The sequence below is a fragment of the Poecile atricapillus genome, chromosome 6, assembly GCF_030490865.1.
Source record: "Poecile atricapillus isolate bPoeAtr1 chromosome 6, bPoeAtr1.hap1, whole genome shotgun sequence".
NCBI classification, from domain to species: Eukaryota; Metazoa; Chordata; class Aves; order Passeriformes; family Paridae; genus Poecile; species Poecile atricapillus.
Window position 1 is genome coordinate 23,615,695 of NC_081254.1, and position 19,216 is coordinate 23,634,910.

A 19,216-nucleotide genomic window follows, 5' to 3' on the forward strand; every position below is an offset into this window, starting at 1 on the left:
TCGGCTTTCCCCCCTCCTTTTCCTCCTTCCCATTTGTAGCTGACTGCCCACAGCGCTTTGTGCTGCCGGGGAGCGTTCCGGGGCTGGGTTATTGTGGTGCCATTGAAGACACAAAGGCGGGGGGGCTCTCCCCGGGATGGGCTGCGGGGGTGCCGGACCGCTCCGGTCTCCTGCGAGGGGCTGAACAGTCCAGGGGCACTGACACTAGTGCCCCTTTACTGCTGCCAGGGCTAAAAGTGAAGGAGAAATTCAAACAAGCCGGAATAAAGCATGAAGTCCGAGTTTCTTTCTCTCGGATCAAAGGAAAAACGAGCATTCACATTTTAATGCCAGAGTTGGACAGCTTTAGCAAGAATGAAATTACTTCACATAAAGCTTTCTAGACAAGTGGAACGTAGGAATTACCTTATAGAGAAGCCGATTTTTGAAGGTAGGATAGAAATTATGTAGACATTCGGAGGAACATGATACCATTAGGGACTCAGCCAAGTGAGCATCACCTCTCGTGTTCATTTGCGCAATTACCGGGAAACAGAACAGTATTTGCATGCTAGCCCTGCCAAAACACTGGCGAGATATTTCATGCGCTTGCTGAGTATACCTGTGGCCAAGGAATCATTATGTTAAGTCACCATTAGCGCCCTTTCGAACAGAGATCGGCCGTTCTGTGTGTTCCTAGGCCCAGAGCAGGGATGTCCCGTTACTCCCGCTACCCAGCGCTCACCCCTGGCACGGAACGCGGCGACCTCAGCCAGAGCCCGGAGAGCTGCACACACCCGCCCGGCTCGCTGAGCCCGCAGCCCCGAGACCGCCCCGCAGCCCCCAAGCCCCGGCGTGGTCCTCACAAGCCCCGCGGGCTAAAATGACGGCAAGGAGGGCACCGCCGAGTGTTGTCCCTTCTCTGCCTGGCTCTATGCCTGTGCTCGGGGAGGAAGCTGCTGCCCCGCTCCGGGCACCGCTGGGTGCGGTGGAGCCGAGCTGCGGGCAGGGCAGCCGGGGGCCGGCTCCGCGCCGCTCGCCCCTCGGACGGGACGGGACGGGATAGCCCGGGACAGCCCAGCCCAGCCCAGCCCAGCCCAGCCCAGCCCGGCCCGGCGGCTGCAGCCCCGCGTTCCCAGGGGCCGGGAGGGCAGACCCAGGGGATGAGGGCTCATTCAGAGCCGCTCCTGATCACTTCCCACCGGGGACATGGGGACCCGATAAGGTGTGCCCCTGCTTCTCCCCTTTACCACCGGTGTGAGGGGACGATGACACCCTCATACCCTGCACAAACTCCGTCCCCGCAGTTCCCCTCCAAAGGAAACAGCTCCCCTCCGCAGGTGGGAACACTTTGTTCTCCCTCTCTCCTCCTGAGCCTTCCCATCTGTCTCTCACTTTCCCCGGGCCCAGCTGCGGTGCCCACTTCCCTTTCAGGCTCCCCATCTGCTCCGGGGGTGTGACGCTCCCGGAACGCTGCGGAGAGTGCCGGTGTCCTCAGGGTGCTCACCCCCAGCTCCCCGTACCGCCGCTCCGGCTTCTGAGAGCACGGAAGGTTATTACCATTATTCCTTTTGTACGGGTTGGACAGAGCATTTGGAGGAGTGGTGAGGTTCTCCTCTGTGGCCATACAAGATTATAAAGGGAACACCTAACCCTTCAACCATTCTTCAACCATTACTCCCTTGAAAACAGAATAGCCACATGGAGCCTAATGCTTAATACATTTTTTTTTTTTTTTTTTTTTGGTAAATTATACATTTACTGGCCTTGACTGTTTTCTTATTTTAAACATGACTGCTTTAAAGCAGAGGAAAATATTCACAATTGCAGCTCTTTCTGGAGACATCCCAGTTCCCTAATGATATCTGAAAGAGTCAGAGAGATTTCTTCAAACCAGTATTACTGTTTAATGATACCTGACTTCGAGAAATAAGCCTCCATCGAATGGGAACTTTAGTTAAGTGTCAACAAATTTCCTTAACCGAGAACTGCATAATGTTCCTGAGACCTCAGCAAGATTGATATCACTTGAGCCCTTTTTTAATTTAGCTGAAACTCTTGCATTAGAGACACACAATTTGTGCAATTGCAAACAAATACTAATATCTCAAAAGACTACAAAAATACAGCATACACAATAATCAAGACTTCCAGAGGTGACTGCAAAGCCCACTGCCCACAGCAGCACAGGTTGTTTTTTACCAGGCAAGGGTAGTCAAGTGGCAGATTGGCCCCTGTATGCAAAAGTTGTTCAAGGAGGCCTGACAGAGAACCCTCAGACCATTTATTACAGGAGTATAAACTACCAGTGTGCCGGAAATCTAATAACACCCCCCAGATCACCTCTAAAGTGATGGAAATTTTTATTGCTCTTTTCAAGTTAGTTGACCATTGACTTTGAAAGATTTATGTCAACTTACAGTCAAAGATCGTTTCTCAGAGCCCTTTTTCTGGCCTGAAATCAGGCCATTTTGATCATCAATTAACTAGCTCATTATCCAAATTTTAAAAGTGCATAGCACAGTGCTAAGGAATTTTACGGCCGCTTATGGAAAACCAGCTTTGGAATGTTAAAATTCTTTTGATCATCACCCTTATACCCTGATAACTGCATGTGAGATGACAAGATACTGTTTTGCAAGTAAGAAATTTCAAGGTCCTTTCCATGATCTGTTTAGACAAGAGCTTCTTACATATCTACTAAGGCAGCTCATAAAAAGTGAAGATATAGTATCATACTTATTTAGAAAGTAATTTTTAAATCTTAAAAGCATCTGTTCTGCTACTATAGCAAGCCCGGTATTAAGTAACAGGTGCATCCACACATTTGGCTAAAAGCACAGTTCCGTGACAGAAAATCTCATCTAGTAAGTAACTGAAGGGGTTGGATACCTGCTTTAGACGACAGAGGGAAATTCACACTTTTTTGCACTCAGACACAGAGTAAATTGCAAGGGGGGCGGAACAAATCTAGATAAGAAGGAGACTATGCTTCTTTAAATGAAAAGGAGCTTTCTTTTGGGGCAGGATGAATACCTCTACAATCCTTGAGAAAGGAATTCACATGAAAGCTGGAAAAAAAAAATAGGTTTATTCAAATATTCCATTTATATTATTGTTTGTCCCACCCCGTTTATATTTTACAGTAATAATATAAATGCAAGGGCCTCGAGTCCATGATTCAGATTGTCCAGCATATCTTTGTAAATGTTTACATCGGTGCTGCATCATAACTCCACCAGGCAGTTACGGACGCGGGCGGCCCAGATACCTATCAGTAGTGCAAATCCTCTTTAGTCGGAGTTCGTATCAGAGGGTCAGACACCCAGCAAGAAAGCTCTGGGGTCCCGGTACTCTACAAAGCAGGGTGCTGCCCAGAAGCCGACAGGCTGTGCTCTGCAGGCGCTGCTGAGGTCCAGGGCGGGTGCGGGCAGGGCGGCCAGAGGGAAGCCCTCGGGGGCAGCCCCTTGGCGGGGCAGAGGCGGAGGCCGGGCCACGTACGTGAGCGGCAAGGGCAGCACAGCGCCCTGAGGTCCGTAAGGGAGAGCGGGGCTGCAGAAGGGCTCGGTTCTCAACTCCTGCAGCTGCCGCTTCAGCTTCATCCGCCGGTTCTGAAACCAGGTCTTGATCTGGGGGGAAGAGTACGGGGAAAAGGAGAAAAGACGAGGTTACAGCGCTACCCAGGCTTGTTTATCTGGTTATTTGGAAGCGTGCTGCGGCCGTTCAGCGGCCCGGCCCCCCGCTCACCTGCACCTCGGAGAGGCGCATCCTGCCGGCCAGCTGCCGGCGCTCGGCGGCGCCCAGGTACTGCTGGCGCTGGAAGGAGCTCTCCAGGGTGCTGATCTGCTCCGCGCTGAACGCCGTGCGGAGCCGCCGCCCGCCGCGCCCGCACGGCTCCTCGGGGCCCGGCCACTCGGGGCCCTCCTCGGGCACGGCCTGGGCCGCTGGCCTCCCGCCGGCTCCTGCGGACAGGGACAAGGAGGAGAGGGTCAGCCGGGCCCGGGCACCGCGTGGGGAGCCGCCCGCCTCCTCCGCCCCCGCGGCACCGCGCAGGATGCCTTGCCGTGCCCGGGGATGTCCCAGGCCCGCCCGGAGCCCCGGGCCGTCCCGGTGGTCGCGGTACCTGAGGCGGGAGCGGCCGCCACACGCTCCCTGCTGCTCCTGCCGCCGCTGCCGTCCCGCGGGCCCGCCGGCTGCTCCTGCCGATCGCTCCGGCCCGCGGACGATGCTCGGTGTGGAGAGCCCTCGGTGGGGCTCTTGAGAGCTTGGCTGCTCTGGGACAACCATTCCACGGAGAAAGGGGCCTTCGTCATCCCGCCTTGCTTCGGAGATGCCGGGAAGGAGGGTGTCGGGGAGCACGGGCCTCTCCTTTATACCGCAACTCCCGGAGGAAAAGGTTGTTTGTGTAAATACACATCAAAGGGCCAGATAAGTATCATCTAATTGCTATCAGTCCTCCCCCCCAACAAAAGATACCGTTCACACGTTGCCCCAGCTCGCGGAGGCTCGGCTCCGCCGTGTCTGCCCCTGAGGAGTTCACTCCGCCGTCAGTGATTTACAGCTCTTGTTACATCCTATCCCCATGCAAATGGCATTTATGGAGCTGAGCAGCCTCAAACGGCGCTGGGGAATGTACCCCGGGGGGAGCGCAGCATCCCCGGCCGCTGGACGGAGAGGGGACGCTGCTGCTTCCGCTCTCCCTTCCCCTGGAGTTGCTTTTCCATTCCTTTTCGAGCACCAGGCCCGCTGTTCTTCTCAAGCCTGCTCCTCTCTGGGCTGAGCACTGCGTTCCCGAGGCAGCCTCAGGCAGGTGAGCGGAGAAACTCACCCACCGGGTTCTCCGGGAGTGCAGAGTCAGGTTATAAGTACCAGGAACACGCTGAGGGGTTTGGAGGAGAATGTTGTGAAACAGGAAAAGGTAAATGTCAACATAATTGGATTCTCCAAATTGACAGGCTTCTGGTCATTTATATAAAAGTAGGTTCTGGACTAACGAATCAGAAAATTACAATTATTAGCTTAGAATTAACATTCTGCGGAAAGTTCTGCTGAAGTTACAGAACTCATATCTTCCCTCTCAGATCTCCTGCAGCTATGCAGGTCATCCAGATTTCTCTTCTGTCTTACTATCCCTCTTTTTCGTCTTGCTACCTTATGTGTGTCTTTCAGAAACATTCCCATTCATCTTTGGGTTTTGTGTGGGACAGGAACACTTGGCTGCTGCAGTAAAGCCTCTGTATATATTGACAAAAGGCTCTTGGCGTTTTATGGGCAGTTTTCCACTGCAGGGTAACCATGAATTCCCTCCTCTTCTCACCCTCCCCTCCTGTGCAAGAACAGAGCGGGACTGCCACTGCATTGATAATTCCTACACAGCCCTGCTTGGTATCAGCCTGCCTCCAGAGACCACGATTGCACATCCTATTTATCTGTCCTTGCTCTTGCCTGCTGCTTTGCACTCACCCGCCACCTGCACACAAACCCAGTGCTCTGCTGTCTGTACCCTCTGGCTTGGCCAACTCTGCCACTCTGGCTGCATTTCCCAGCATTCACTTTCTCTGTGATAACACCTACTGTAACTGCAGTTCAAACTATTTCTTAGACTGTCGGTCTCAGGCAGAGGTTTGAAGACAGAAAACCCTCCCACTTAATGTCTAAATCTTCCAATGTACTAAATTTTCATATTATGCAGATATATTTTTCTTTATATTAATCCAGTAAAAATTTTATTAAAATCCTCTTTGTCAATCTTTTTCTAAACCAAACATTTCAACCTCTTGTCCACTGCAAATATAGTTGTTATATCCATTCATCAAGAAATCTTACAGTTTTTTGTTCACCAGAAAATTGTTTCATTGAACTATATTCAAATTTGACTTGTGAACCCCTTTTAGGCTCTCTCATTGACTGCTCATTTTCATGGCATAGCGTGAGTCCTATGTTGCTCTACAGTGTCAGTGATGACACTGTTCAAGGGTTTGTCTCTAACCAAACAAAAATACAAACACGATTGTCACCTTTATTTAAAGGTGTCTAATAACTGACTTAGAACACAACCGTACATGACCAGAGCCCTCCTGGAGCCCTTTGTTTCTGGCCTGTGTAGGTAGGGATTGTCATTGCAGCCTGAGCCCACTAAACAAACTTCCTGGAGGAAAAATGGTGTAAAAATGTGTAAACAAACATTCAAGCATTAATGCCTCCCATATATGTTATCTACCTAAAGAAGTCCACAAACATCTCTAGCATGGACAAAGCCTGATGGACACACACACACAAGCATACATATATGTGTATATATATTTGTGGTGCTTTTTCACCAAACAAATGGAATTGTTTGAGATCTAATTATTTGAATCCTCATCCATTTATCCCTCCCAAGCATCTTCTGATTAGCAATGAAAAGTTTAGAAAGTCTACTTGAGCAGACCGTACAAGATTGCTTTTAAATTTCCTGTTTTCTAACACATACCCCACCGACCCCCTCACCCCCTTACCCCACTCCACCTCGAATATTTCAGGTTCTTAACTATTCTTTTCTTTAGGTAAATGTGAAGACTTCTCCTACCACAAACCTGAGGATAAATTTTGAAATACCAGAATTTCTGAGCATTAGACAGTTCTGTTGGCAACATATCTCACAGAGCATACCAAGCAGGCAGGAGATGGAGAGGAGACATACAGGAATGTGCTCTGCCCACTGAATTACTGAAGGACACTGAATTACTGAAGGACAAGTCCCTCAACTCAGCTGCATTTAACACGTGGCCTGGCAGCAACCTCTCCAGTCAGAACTGGGAATATCAGTGCCACTGTCTGCTTTCAGAATCCTGCCAAGCCTCCCCTGCAGTCAGGCAAAATGCCATTCTCAAGGACTAATTCTCATGAACGTCAGAAAAATAAAGTGTAACTTTTCTGCAAACTTCCTTCTCAGTTTAAATATTTCTGATCACTATAACACCATTCTGCATCACAGATGGGGCACAGTCCCATCCCAATGAGATTAATATGTCCCATGTGCCCAGAATTATTTCCAGTCTGAGTCCTTACAGAATATTACATATAAGTATAAGCAATTTACTTATATCCCACTTACATTCTTATATATAACATATATACTTATATATCTCTATACAAATACTTTTTAAAAAAGTATAAAAGAGCCTATTTCTATGACAATCCTTTTTACAGCCATATGTCAACAAATAAAGACACTTGGCAAGCTTGTCATATAGGACAAAAAGAATACATGACCTATGATGGAGCTCCAAAACCAGAAAGTATTGAGTTTCATCATCCACTGATACATCTGCCTTTACTCATTTGAAGACTTTTTACCATCTGAGCTGCAAATTACATCTTTATACACTGCTGGTTTATTAATTGCATTGTATTGAAGCAAATGGCACTGCAGAAAGATGGTGTCAAATACTGACCTCCCAGAGACACAAATTGATCATGGTGTGACTAGATTAAACCAAATCTCATTTCCATTACACATGAAACGTGTAAGTCTCCTGGACAGGTAGCAGATGACTTCTGAATGTAATGACTGCTACAATATTTAACAGTTGCTAATTTAATTTTATCTAAAATTCTTAAGCTGCCTTCCTTCTGTTTCTATCTATAATTCATTAAATGCTTGTTTGAAAATCTCCTGCTAAACTGTGATTCAGAAATACCATGTTTCAAATCAAGTGGTATTACCAACAGAATGAAAACCTGCTCATGCTAATGAAATTTGTCAGAGTAGGGCAGGGACAGATAGCAGCTTTTACTCTGCTGCTTTGGGGTGGGGGCAGAGACAAAGAGCTCAGACATACCAACATGATTGCCACTAGCAGGAGTCTGGAGATCCATTACCATAGATAACGGCAATACTCGGTGCAGATGTTTGCAGAATACACAGCTGCCCTCTTTGGGGAGGCAGCACCTTCGCCTTCAGCTTTGCAGAAATCTTCACACACAACACTGCTCTCGTGTTGTGGAGGTTCTGCAGAACTACCTACTTGGCTGCCTGCTAGACAGCTGATAATATTCAGAAATATTGGATATTAGATAATAAATAGCAATATTTTGGGATTACATCCCAGTCTTTTTTGAATGAATTGTGACTCCACATCTTCCAGCCCACGGCCCAGCTGTGCCCTAGTAAGGCAGCTCCGAGCCCTGCAGAGGGGCAGGATTGTGCTGAGACATCTCCTCGCTGCGGGAGCTGGGGAGGAACTGAAGAGAGAGCAGCTGAGGGTGCCCATTCCCTTGGGCTCCCCACAGTGCCAGGGAGAGCTGCCAGCAGCTGGCCTTGCTGCAGTGGGTGCACAAGAGCCAGGGAAGGGACTGTCCTTTTGTACCCCATAGCACTGGAGGGTCCTGGGAGACCAGACTAGAGGGAGTTTGTGGTTCTTGGGAGTAGTGGTGATGCAACTCAAAGAGTAAAAACCAGGCGGTTTATGCCACACAGGAGCCGTGTGTTCACCCGGGGACAAGCAGATTTCCCAGGAAGGTCTGTCCAGGGAAGCAAGGGCCGCTGGTATCTGCCATGCAATTTACATGGTCTTTGTCCTGGTGTGTTTATCCAAACATTCAGTTTCTGAGTAATCACTACTTAGGACTTAAAAGCATTATAAATGGCCTCTGATCAGTCTCTTAATTACCAATTATTATCATTATCTTCCCTCTTAGACAGAATAAAAGCTACTCTTCCATGAGGCATTTAAAGACCATATGTGCAGAAATACCAGGAGGGCCTGGTATAAACATAGTGACAATGCACAGATGAAAATTAAATGTCTCATCATGTTTGGAATCGATCTAAATCAACACAACACTCAAAATGCCAAGAGCTCCCATGGCTCCTTAACACAAGGCTGCCACCAGCAGCTAAAAAGAATCAGTGAAATATTTGAAATATATATATATATTCTGCAGAGACATGCTGCAAATATTAAGAAAGAAAACACTTGTTTTAATAGCTCTTTACCCAAATTTATGCTTATTTAAAGAAAAGTCACATTCAATATGAATCAGGACCACATTTAGAACCTATACTGCTGTCGTTACAGAAGCAAGGTACAGCAGCAGAGTCTTTTGTTTATTTATTTATTACTAGACAAACTATTATAGTTGGAAAACCATCCAAGTTTCAGGAAAGTAAATCCTACTTCAGCACTCATTGCTATCATATTGCCAGAGGGACATCTCTGTGGACACTGCTCAAATGAACTGCTCAAAAGTCTGTTGTTGGTTTAATTCTGTTTAGACTAGAAATTAGACTTTAAAAACAATTAGACACACTTAGACACCTTGCAATCTTTTCAAAACCTAACAGAGAGGCTAACTTCACATTTTATATCAAGGCCTTTTTCTTTATCAGTCTTTGCTGAAAGATACATTTTTTTCATGATGATTATTTCTATAGTTACAATTAGCAACATATAAAAGAATGCATTAAATCAGATTTTTTCCATTACATTCATATTTCCCACAAATATTTTCTAAAGAAATTTAGAAAGAAATGAAAGAAATTATACTGACCAAAGCATTTATTTTTATTGAAAGTAACTTTTCACTTTTGGCTATTAAAGAATGAATAATGTTCCCCCTTGAGTTTAGAGTTAGCATTTGAGCATGATGAGTCAGTCAGCAGGAGAATGAGCTATCACAGCTGGCAGCCCTGGACATCCATCACGCTCTGTGCCCAACCTGGTCTATACCACACAATGCTGCTTTGAAATGCATTGCTCTCAGCAGTGAAAATGTTTTCTGACTCTTCCTTCCCCCGGTCACTTAAACCTAAAATAAATCAGGTCTTTGTATTGCTGTATTGCTCAAAAAAACAATCTTTTCAAATTAAATGGAAAGAATATTTACCTTTTTTTTTTTTCCATTTAAACTGACTTCAAGGCTCTTCTCCATTTCGCATTTTTAGTTATTTCTCCCCTTCATCTGTATTCCTCACTATATACCATTTCTTCCTATTTTCCTTATTCCAGTCACTTCCATCTAGTATCCAATCTAGTATCCAATGTTACTATTGCCTGAAGAGAATAACTTTGGCAGGATATATAACTGTAGCAACAGAGCATAAATGGCACTGGACGTCTGCCTTCACTAAAGCCAAACAGGGAGCACAGACATGGCCTGACATTCCCTTAGTTCACTGATAAGGGAAAAGCTGGGCTTAGTGGGTGAGGACAGGAATGTAGTCAGGTTAAGATGCTTGACACTGCCCCTGTAACCCACAATTCGATGTCTATGTTTCCTCTGGACAGCGCAGTGTAATTCTTTTGCCAGAAATCAGTGTACTACACATGGATAGAAGGTAAATGGGATTTAAGAATATGACGATGTGTGTGCATGTTCTCTAAAAGATTAAAGGGTTCAGCTGAAAGCTGAATATAAATACATGAAATGGAATATAAAAAAACCCTGCCATTTTGTGTTTGCATGTTTCTAATGGGCGAGGTTTGTGCAGACATCTGAACGGCCGATGGTGTTTCACTCCCTTTGCTCCCGGTGCACCAACACCTAACACGCTGCAGAGGATCTCTTGTGCCATCTCCTGGCTACTGCGAGCCTTCACAGCCACAAAGCTGCTACAGAAAGGAAGGGAAGCAGCAGACGTTTAGCTGAGGCAGTGATAGAATCAGGGAATCATTCAGGTTGGAGAAAACCTCTAAGACCATCGAATCCAGCCCTTAAGCCAAGTACATCACTAAACCATGTCCCTGAGCGCCACATGTACACAGGAACACTCCTGGGATGGTCACTCAGTTCCTGGCAGCTAAAACAACTCACCCAGCACGACAAGCTCGGCCTCTAACCCTCTGCTGCTGCTTTTAGCATCAAGTCATTTTCCACTGCATTAGCATAAGTATAGAACGGCAATTCAGCCTCCCTCTATAACATCTTTGACATCAGTTCTAGCAACTCATGCCACAGCATCACCTACTTTTGGTGTGTATCAGTGGAAGAATGCAAATAAACCCCTGAAAATTGAAGTGACTGGAATACAATTAAATTAATAATCAAATTAATATAATTCCCTGATTGCAGCAAGTATCTGAATTAGTGTCCAATTTACTTTCCTGAAGATCCCTACTGAGTCCCTCTCCCTTCACAGGAACAAGAAGGCCTGTGCACTTATGACAGAGTTTTATCTCACTTGCTCTTAAAAATTCACAGGAAAGCAGATCTTAGAGGTGCATTACAGATGAGGAATCTACTCCAGTGTTTCACAGAAAGCTTTTCACGTAAAAAATTGAAACAAAACCAACCTTGTTTCAAAATCAAGTGCTTAAGCTTCACAGTACACAAAAAAACTCCTCACCCTGCAGCTACTACAATTTTTTACAACAACATTTCACATTCGCAGGTCTGCTCAATGCAATCTTGTCTGTGTAAGTCCACTTCTTTCAGTCTTTCCCAGTTTATGTTTCAAAACATATACTTACTGTGGTCAGCTCTACTCTCTCTCATTTTGGGTGTATGTATCCTAGCTGTAGTGCCTAAATGGTAAAGTATTCCTGCTGATGCTTCTCTATTGCCAAACAGAGCAAAATAATTACCTTGTGTCTTGTGTAGCCCTCGTGCAGTTACACCTCAGGTCTTCTCCCCCCACCTCCTTCTTTTCTTTTTGCAAACTGTACACATGGATTCATATTCGGCTTGTGATCTATTACGGTCCCCAGAGATTTTTACTGGAGCTCTGTAGTTATTTTTCATTTAATATTTATCCTTCAAAATCATAAGACTTGAAGCTGAAACCTCAACCGTTATCACGCTTATTGTGAGTTCTAAGCTTGTATAAGTGTGCTTTCCATGCCACCTTGTATTTCAGCAGTAAAATTCACAGACATTCCTACACATTCCATACAGTGTAGGCTGTGAGAAGACTGCCTTATGGTAATCCTGGAGAGTTTGCCTCCCTCACTGGAGTATGCAGAGTCCCAAGCAGGTCTTATCTTGTTGTTACTGTGACTGTGATAGTTCCCTTCTTCCCACCGGGTGTGTTGAGAACTGAGCATGTTTTACCTCATTACTGTAAGCCAGAACAGTTTGCTTCCCCCATCTGCATGGGTGCCAAGGTGAAGGCCATCGGCAGATCTTGGAATTCAAGCAGCAGCACCTGCATCACATGGGGCAGCTAATGAGCAAAAGAGGACATTGCATATGTATGAAATGTTAATTAGCACAGATCTCTTTACTCACCCCCACAGCACTTTCCCTGGAGCTTCACTCCTGAGAGGGCTCCAGTGCATTGGGTCCTCATTTGATTGATGCTCCAGGATTCCCACTGTGGGAATGCTACACTTCTGATAAAGCCAAAACTCTCTCATTTTGTGCTTTCTCCCTGAGGGATCTGCATCTGCTTTTCGCTCATAACATCTGGATAGTCCTAACCCCACTCAATTCACTTTCACAATTTAACAAACATGTTAATTACCCTTTGAAACAACGTATTAACTAGCTGTGTATTCACCTTAGAGGCACATCATCTGAATCTGAGTGACCAAATATATAATCAGGCCAGGAGGATCTGTTGCCAAGGCATTTATTGACTTCAACATACAATATGCTGTTTTTATCTCTTGGGACAGTTTCCATTAGGTCATTTAAAAATTACTTAATGGACAAAAACAGCCTTTTAAATTAGTCTCTATGCTTGCTGACTTTCGGACAGCTTTTCCAGTAACTCTTCTAGTGCCAAAGCTTTCCTGGCTGATTCTCTGTCATTCTCTTTACTTTGTGTTTCCACACATTCCTGTGGATTTGACCACTTTTAAAAACTAGTATTATTTTCTGGGAACTCACTCATTCTTCCTCCATCAAAAATACAGTAATTCCAATATAACTTCAGTTTTCCTCATTATCATAGAACAGATTTACTCAGAAGTTAATGTTATGATACCTCTAATTAGTTTGATAGCCTCTGACCTGCATTCTTGGTTAACTTTGATCATGACATGCATGGTTTAGAGGGGAGGCAGTGGAACAGAAAGCACTCCAGGCTTTTGTACCATCTGATACTTACCTCTTCTGGTAAGCAGAGAGCTCTTATTGTATAACAGAAAAATATTTAAAAATCCATTTTTATTGTTTTGCTTTTCCCTTGCTGACAGATTTTTTTTGTCTGTCCAGTTTTGTTCCTAACCTGCTGTGCTCTTCTTTTGTATTTGTTCATGGTAATGTAGATGTCTTATTTTTTTTCAGGTAATTCATGAGCCCCTAACACAGCCAAAGTGCTCTCTGAGTTTTCTTTCCTTTGCATGTGGATAGACTGTTAAAATATGACCTTAGAAACTCTTCTTAGAAACTTTCAGCTCTCTTGAATTTTTCTTTGTGTTTTAATTCCTTCCCCAGGACCCCATGCACCAATTCCTTGAGTTTGTTGAAGTTTGCTTTTTTGAAGCCTAGCGTTACTATTCTGCTTCTTTCATCTCTTTCTTTCCTTTGAATCATGAACTCTGTTGTCTCATTGATTGCTTTCCACATGCAGATTTTCAACAGTTTATATATTAAACACTGTAAAATCTTAAACAGTAAGATTATTCCCTATGGTTCCAGCACTAGCTTATATACACAAAGCTGTATCTGAAGTGTGCTCACGCTGGGCTCAGAGCAAGTCATGTCCTGGCTGTCATCAGAGGGATAAGAAGGTGGCATGAGTTGGGATGTGAGCACAGTGTACTTCAATACATCCCCCACTCTGGAGAAAAAAATAATGAGAGACTACTGGTGACATTTCAAAATACATCATCCTCACAATTTTTAGATGCAGCCCAGGGTATTCAGTATTTCATCAGCTTAGTTGGTCAAACATCAAAACTTAGTTGTTTGTTACTCTATTAAGTTCTCCACATCTTTCTCCAGGTTTCAGTCCATTACCTTTTATTTAAATAAACTTATTTAGGAGATTTTGTGTTCTCAGCAATGGTCTTTAACACAATTATCCAATCTTTGACCTGCAGTTTACCTTCATGGAGAAAAGCTAGTTTGCTCATGTCTGTGGATCTGTACTCTCACCTCAGGAGTCATCTGTTCTTTTCCACCTTTTATTTTCAAGTCCTTTGCCCTTTCAGTTCCTTCCATCAAGAGAATGAGAACTAGGAGCTATCTTGAAGAGATATCAAGACACTTCTTCCCCAGAAGAAGTGACTTTATTTTCTCTTTTCCCCAGAAAACCCTGTAATCCTAATCTATGACTGTGCAGATGATTATCATGGAATTTCGCTATTTAGGTGAATAATTTACTACTATTACTGTTTATGAATTTTATCACATATGACAGCAAAGAAGCATCTAATTGCACAGTTGTTGTCATTCATTGATAGATCAAAACCAGACACATTAAAAGTTTCTTCAGACTTGGTTGCTGCAGGAATTTTCAAACAGGAATTCAAAAGGTAAAATTGTTCATTCTCACATGTATTTTACAGGGCTATCAGACTATGAACCTTAAAATTCTCCAATGGAATATTCCATCACAAATTAGTAATTTATTGGTACGTAAAAATTACAAATTCTCTCGGGGGGCAAAAATCCCCCAAAACACCTTCATAGTCCAAATTGTAGTGAGGGCAGTGTCTTTTACCTATAGTAACTTAAGGAAAAAACTTTTATAGGTGAAGAATATTTCCTAATCAGTCAAATGCCAAAGATGACTCATCAACTATGTTAGATTCACAGGACCTTAGTTTTCAAATATTTTTCAAACCTGTATTTCCAGTGCTTTGAGGGTCTGTCAAAGCTCAGCATACATTTAAAACTCATATTTATAAAGTGTATTTTGAGAAAAAAAAAGACTTTCTGAAAAAAGAAAAAGCTAGCTCTAAACAGAACACTTGAAATTTAAAGAAGGTTATGCTTTGGATGGTATTTAAGCAAGTATGAGGGAGAAAATTAATATATCTGCACTCTTTCCATCATTATGATATCAAAGATTGAAACAATCAACTGCATATTTAACACTGCAAAAACTGATGGCTTCCACCCCTTTCCAACTGTAGTTTATATATTTTTTAAATTTACAAACTTTCCTCAAGTTTTAATCCTTTGCACATCACATTGACTACTCACAGAAATGATGAGTCTCAGCAATGCTTATGAAAACAATCCAACACACAAAGCAAAGTCTAGAAGTGGTTGAAAATTTTCAAAGGAAAGGGATTTGTCAGAATCACGAACCAGTGTTGATTCATTAATTACGTCCCAGCTCCTTGGTTTGGGATTCTACAGAGTGGTTCATAGGATGAATTGAATTCCATCCCTGTTTCCAGCCTTCTGGAGGTGTTGGAGCTGGGAACTAACGGAACTGGTGTAAGAAGGAAGGACACGCTTCCCAGCTCTCTCCTAACAGGAGTGAAAACCCCAGGGATCCTGGGAGCAAACATCTGCTAAGGGCACCAATACAAAAAGAACTGGAAAGTCTCCCAAGGAACAGACTTCATTTCAGAAGTCTATGGGTCACTGTGTGAAAAACAAACAAACATAAAAGCAAGATGAGGGGAATGTGGAAAAAATGAGGAAGAGCTAGGATAGCTGGTAATGATTGTGGCATAAAGAACAAGCTCAATTTTTTTTCCCCAAAAATTCTAGTTCAGTATTGAAACAGAAGCACAGGGCCAGACTGCAAAGACCCTCACTTATGCAGTACAATTACTGATGCCAACAGTATTTTGCCAACTAGATAAAAATGAACATATTTCTTTGATATGTTTTGTCCCTTGTTTTTTTTAAAGGACATTCCCCACAAAGAGAGAAAACTTCAGCTCAACCCTTACTGCTTGTAAGTCATAAATAAGCAGCACAGTTATATGCTAGATGTAACTTTCTTCTGAAATCTGTGTTATATAAGATACACATACCTCAGTGTTCATGGACAAAACCAAACCAGTTTCCTTGTAAAGGAGTGGATTTTCTCTTTCATTAGCTATTAACATTTGTTGCTGTTGTTGTTGTGGGGTGGTGCCTAAACAGAAAATCTGAAATATCTAATTGATGGAAACACCCCAAAGTAGTACCATAACTCAATACTGTGAATTAATACCAATATAAGGTTTGATACAGTGAAGCACTTACAGAAGACATGAGCTGATTTTTAAAATCTTGTATAGCACCAGTTATCATGACAGAATAAGCAACATTTTCTAGATGCAACAACACAGAACTAAGAAATACATGAGCTAATTCTCATGAGTGCAAAAATACAAATGATAAGAAAGTTCACAAAAGCAATTTCCAAAGTTCGACTGGTAACTATAAAATGGATTTATTAAGATCATGTGGTTAGCAATTCTTGTGGATTACTTTACATTAGTAAAATTTAACGCTATTTCAAATTTTACTGTCGTTCAAAGGTAAGGTGTGGGTTTAAGTGAATGGTAATTTTTAATTGACAAAACCCCAAATAGCTACTAACAAAACCGATGATTTAAAATAAATGCATACAGATAAAATACATGAAATGTATGTCTGAAGATAACACTATCATTAACATTCTTAAATCATAAAGACAGAAGGGGTAAATATTACATGTTTTCACATTTGTCAATTCTTAGAGAAATAGCAACTTTATTTACTTTCCTAAGGGTAAGTCAGAATACTATAATTAATGACATGTGAAACCTACATATGGTAAATAAAATAAATCATATTAGAAGTAATAAAAAAGCAAGCAAACCCTGTTGAGGATTGAGTTCTTCAGTGTTTAAACCAATAAGAGCCAAAAGTTAGCAGTATTGTATTAGTAGGAAAAAGTAACTGAGTATTTAAAGGAAAGTATGGACACACCTTGTTTTTACTGAGGAAGATGAGAGAGGGTTGAGATGTAATATTGCTGTTACTGACAAGAGAAAAGGAGAAGCCTTCCTCTTATACACTGAGAAAGCTCCAGTTTAGCATGTGCACATGCACCTCTGTCAAACACAACAGTACAACTGCAAAATACCAGACATGTACACACTTCCATTTCTTACATCTTTATCCTTCTGCATCGCCAACACTTGATGAGATACTTAGTTCACATCTGCCCTTCACTTCTCTCAGAAAAATTTTCTTTTTAATTTTTTTTTTTTTTTAAACACAGTTCTAAGTAAATAATTTCAGAACAGTGCTTAAGTGCTTCTTGCCCTACCCTGCTTCTCCTTCAACACTACCATTGCTCCCTCTGGTAGAAATACTTGCATTTTTAACCAATTTGTATCCTTAACATTCTGGCCTTGCATAAACCTGAGTAGCTCAATACATTTTCTAGCAATAGCAACACATATCATGGCCATTCAGAAGGTCTTGTAAATATCAGCTCTATGAATAGGCTAGCACCACAGTTTTACAAGTTGCAGATCCAAATTTCACATTATTATCTTCTATTGGATGCTGCAGGAGCACTGTGATCTACAAAAACAACCTCAGGAGCAAAAGCCATACTCAAATGTGCACACATACAGACAGATATAAATTGGCAAAGTGACTCTTGTGCCAAATATAGATAAAAAAAGCAATTTCACATTTACTGTCTTCACAATGCTGGGAGTGCAGAAGCAGAGCAATGGATTGGTAATACTTACATTCAGATCTTACTTTCATTTGGAACACAGGTTAGTCTGATGACTTTAAAATCAAAATAAAAAAAAAAAGTTGAAGGATAGCATTCCTCTCCTTCCTTGTCAGGAGAAACAGACAGCCAATTATTTATGTCAGTTACAGTTTTCATAATATACAACATAAAAGCAAGACACACCAACCGTCAATGAATAGCAGAGGATCTGTGTTTCTGAATTATATGCACAATGTGACAGGATAGAAGTGTACTGTGTTTATATAAAAATAGATTCAACTTTTAATGAACTAGGTTTTGAACTCTCCTAGGCCAGCTTGGCAACAGAAGCTGGAATTTAACTTCTCTTCCACAGTATTTTTCAGATATTGGTTTTCAGGCTAATTAATTATTTATGCTAAAGAAGAGTAACAAAATTAATAAGCCTTTTCATCTATACTCTAATTTTCTCTCTCTTTTTCTTCTTTTGATCTGCCACCCAGTTGCCAGTGATTCAAATCCCATTAGTCAGCATTTTATAACTCCATGTTAAGATATATAATAATTTCAACTTGAGACAGTATCTTATGTCGCTTCACTTCAGTATTTGCTTGGAAATAGGTCCAGTAGATGGAGTCAGCTTAATCCAGTTTTACAGTCTAGACCCAGAATAGAACAGCTGAAACATAAATAATTACTGAAATGTTGCTTTCATCCTGCGTAGTGTGTCCTGAATTTTTCGAGAATGTTTTTCTGCTGGTATCTGATGGAAGTTGGCACAGTTGTCAGCTGCCAAGGCAGAAATGTCTGCATCTTTAAAATGAGTTACTCTTTGTCTGAGGTAAGACTGCAGCTTGAAATCTGGTGCATAGGTATAAGGATTCTCTTGAAAGGCATGAACTTGGCTCACAACTTTTGCAATGTTTCTTGTAAGAGAATATCATAAAAAAGATTAGTTTGTTTTGCTGATAATAAAAACAAAAGCATAAACCAAAAAACAAACCTTAAAGGAAATTCAAAGGCATCAAGCATTGTATTCTATTGTATATGTACCTCTAGTTACATGTCTAAACAAATTAAACTATTTTAACTGTTAATAGTGAAATGCTGCATTAGCTCTTATTATCTCATTAGACAACAGTATAATAAAAAATATAAGTGATATACACACATAATTAAAATAATTACCTAAGTTTAGTCCACTTGTGGGCTCCATTTGTCATTGTGAATCCTCCAGTTTCAAGCTGTTGGACATGCATAGCCAAAACATGGGCTGATGGAATTGTTGGAAGGGTTTTGAATCTGTCTCCTTCCATCAGACATAAGCTATCACTTTTTAAAAACACCTAGTTAAAAAATACACACAGATTAATCTCACATTAAGTCTTGGGGAAGGTTTTTACAAGTTCTCCATGTATTTAACACCTTCTATTTATTTGTCATGAATATTTACTTTTAGCACTGAAGCTGAAGACAACACTATGGATTCATCTAGCAGCAAACTTTTTAAAGTACACAAATAAAGTAATTTTAATCAAAAGACATTTCATACATAATTTCAGTTGGTCTAAATCACAGGTAAAACTGCATTTTAAAACCTTACTCTATGTTTCAAAATTGTGTAGATCAATGAAAGGATGCCTATAATAAAATAGGCATTTAAGATTTTTCAGAACACATTACAGCTGCAAAGCTTCTGCA

The 19,216-nt window shown here is 42.3% G+C and overlaps 2 protein-coding genes across 3 annotated transcripts in view; both read right to left on the reverse strand.

Moving 5' to 3' along the window:
* Nucleotides 1-3,209: 3,209 nt before the first annotated feature.
* On the reverse strand, nucleotides 3,210-5,517 carry LOC131580432 (homeobox protein vent1-like). 2 transcript variants are annotated; one of them, XM_058841621.1, is made up of 3 exons: nucleotides 4,103-5,517; nucleotides 3,727-3,941; nucleotides 3,210-3,608 (listed from the first exon to the last, which is right to left on the reverse strand). In XM_058841621.1, exons 1-3 carry the CDS (start codon nucleotides 4,290-4,292, stop codon nucleotides 3,297-3,299), a joined length of 717 nt encoding a protein of 238 aa, XP_058697604.1. In that variant the 5' UTR covers nucleotides 4,293-5,517; the 3' UTR covers nucleotides 3,210-3,296. The 2 variants fall into 2 exon arrangements, with proteins under 2 accessions (XP_058697604.1, XP_058697603.1); XM_058841620.1 differs by having other exon boundaries at nucleotides 3,727-5,517.
* Nucleotides 5,518-16,079: 10,562 nt separating this feature from the next.
* The window catches only part of KNDC1 (kinase non-catalytic C-lobe domain containing 1), a 58,391-nt gene continuing 55,254 nt past the window's right edge, over nucleotides 16,080-19,216 (reverse strand). Inside the window, exons 29-30 of the mRNA XM_058842014.1 lie at nucleotides 18,704-18,861; nucleotides 16,080-18,441 (exon numbers count right to left, since the gene is read on the reverse strand). Of these exons, the coding sequence (XP_058697997.1) occupies nucleotides 18,210-18,441; nucleotides 18,704-18,861 (390 nt within the window). The 3' untranslated portion in view covers nucleotides 16,080-18,209. The remainder of the gene's footprint in view (nucleotides 18,442-18,703; nucleotides 18,862-19,216) is intronic.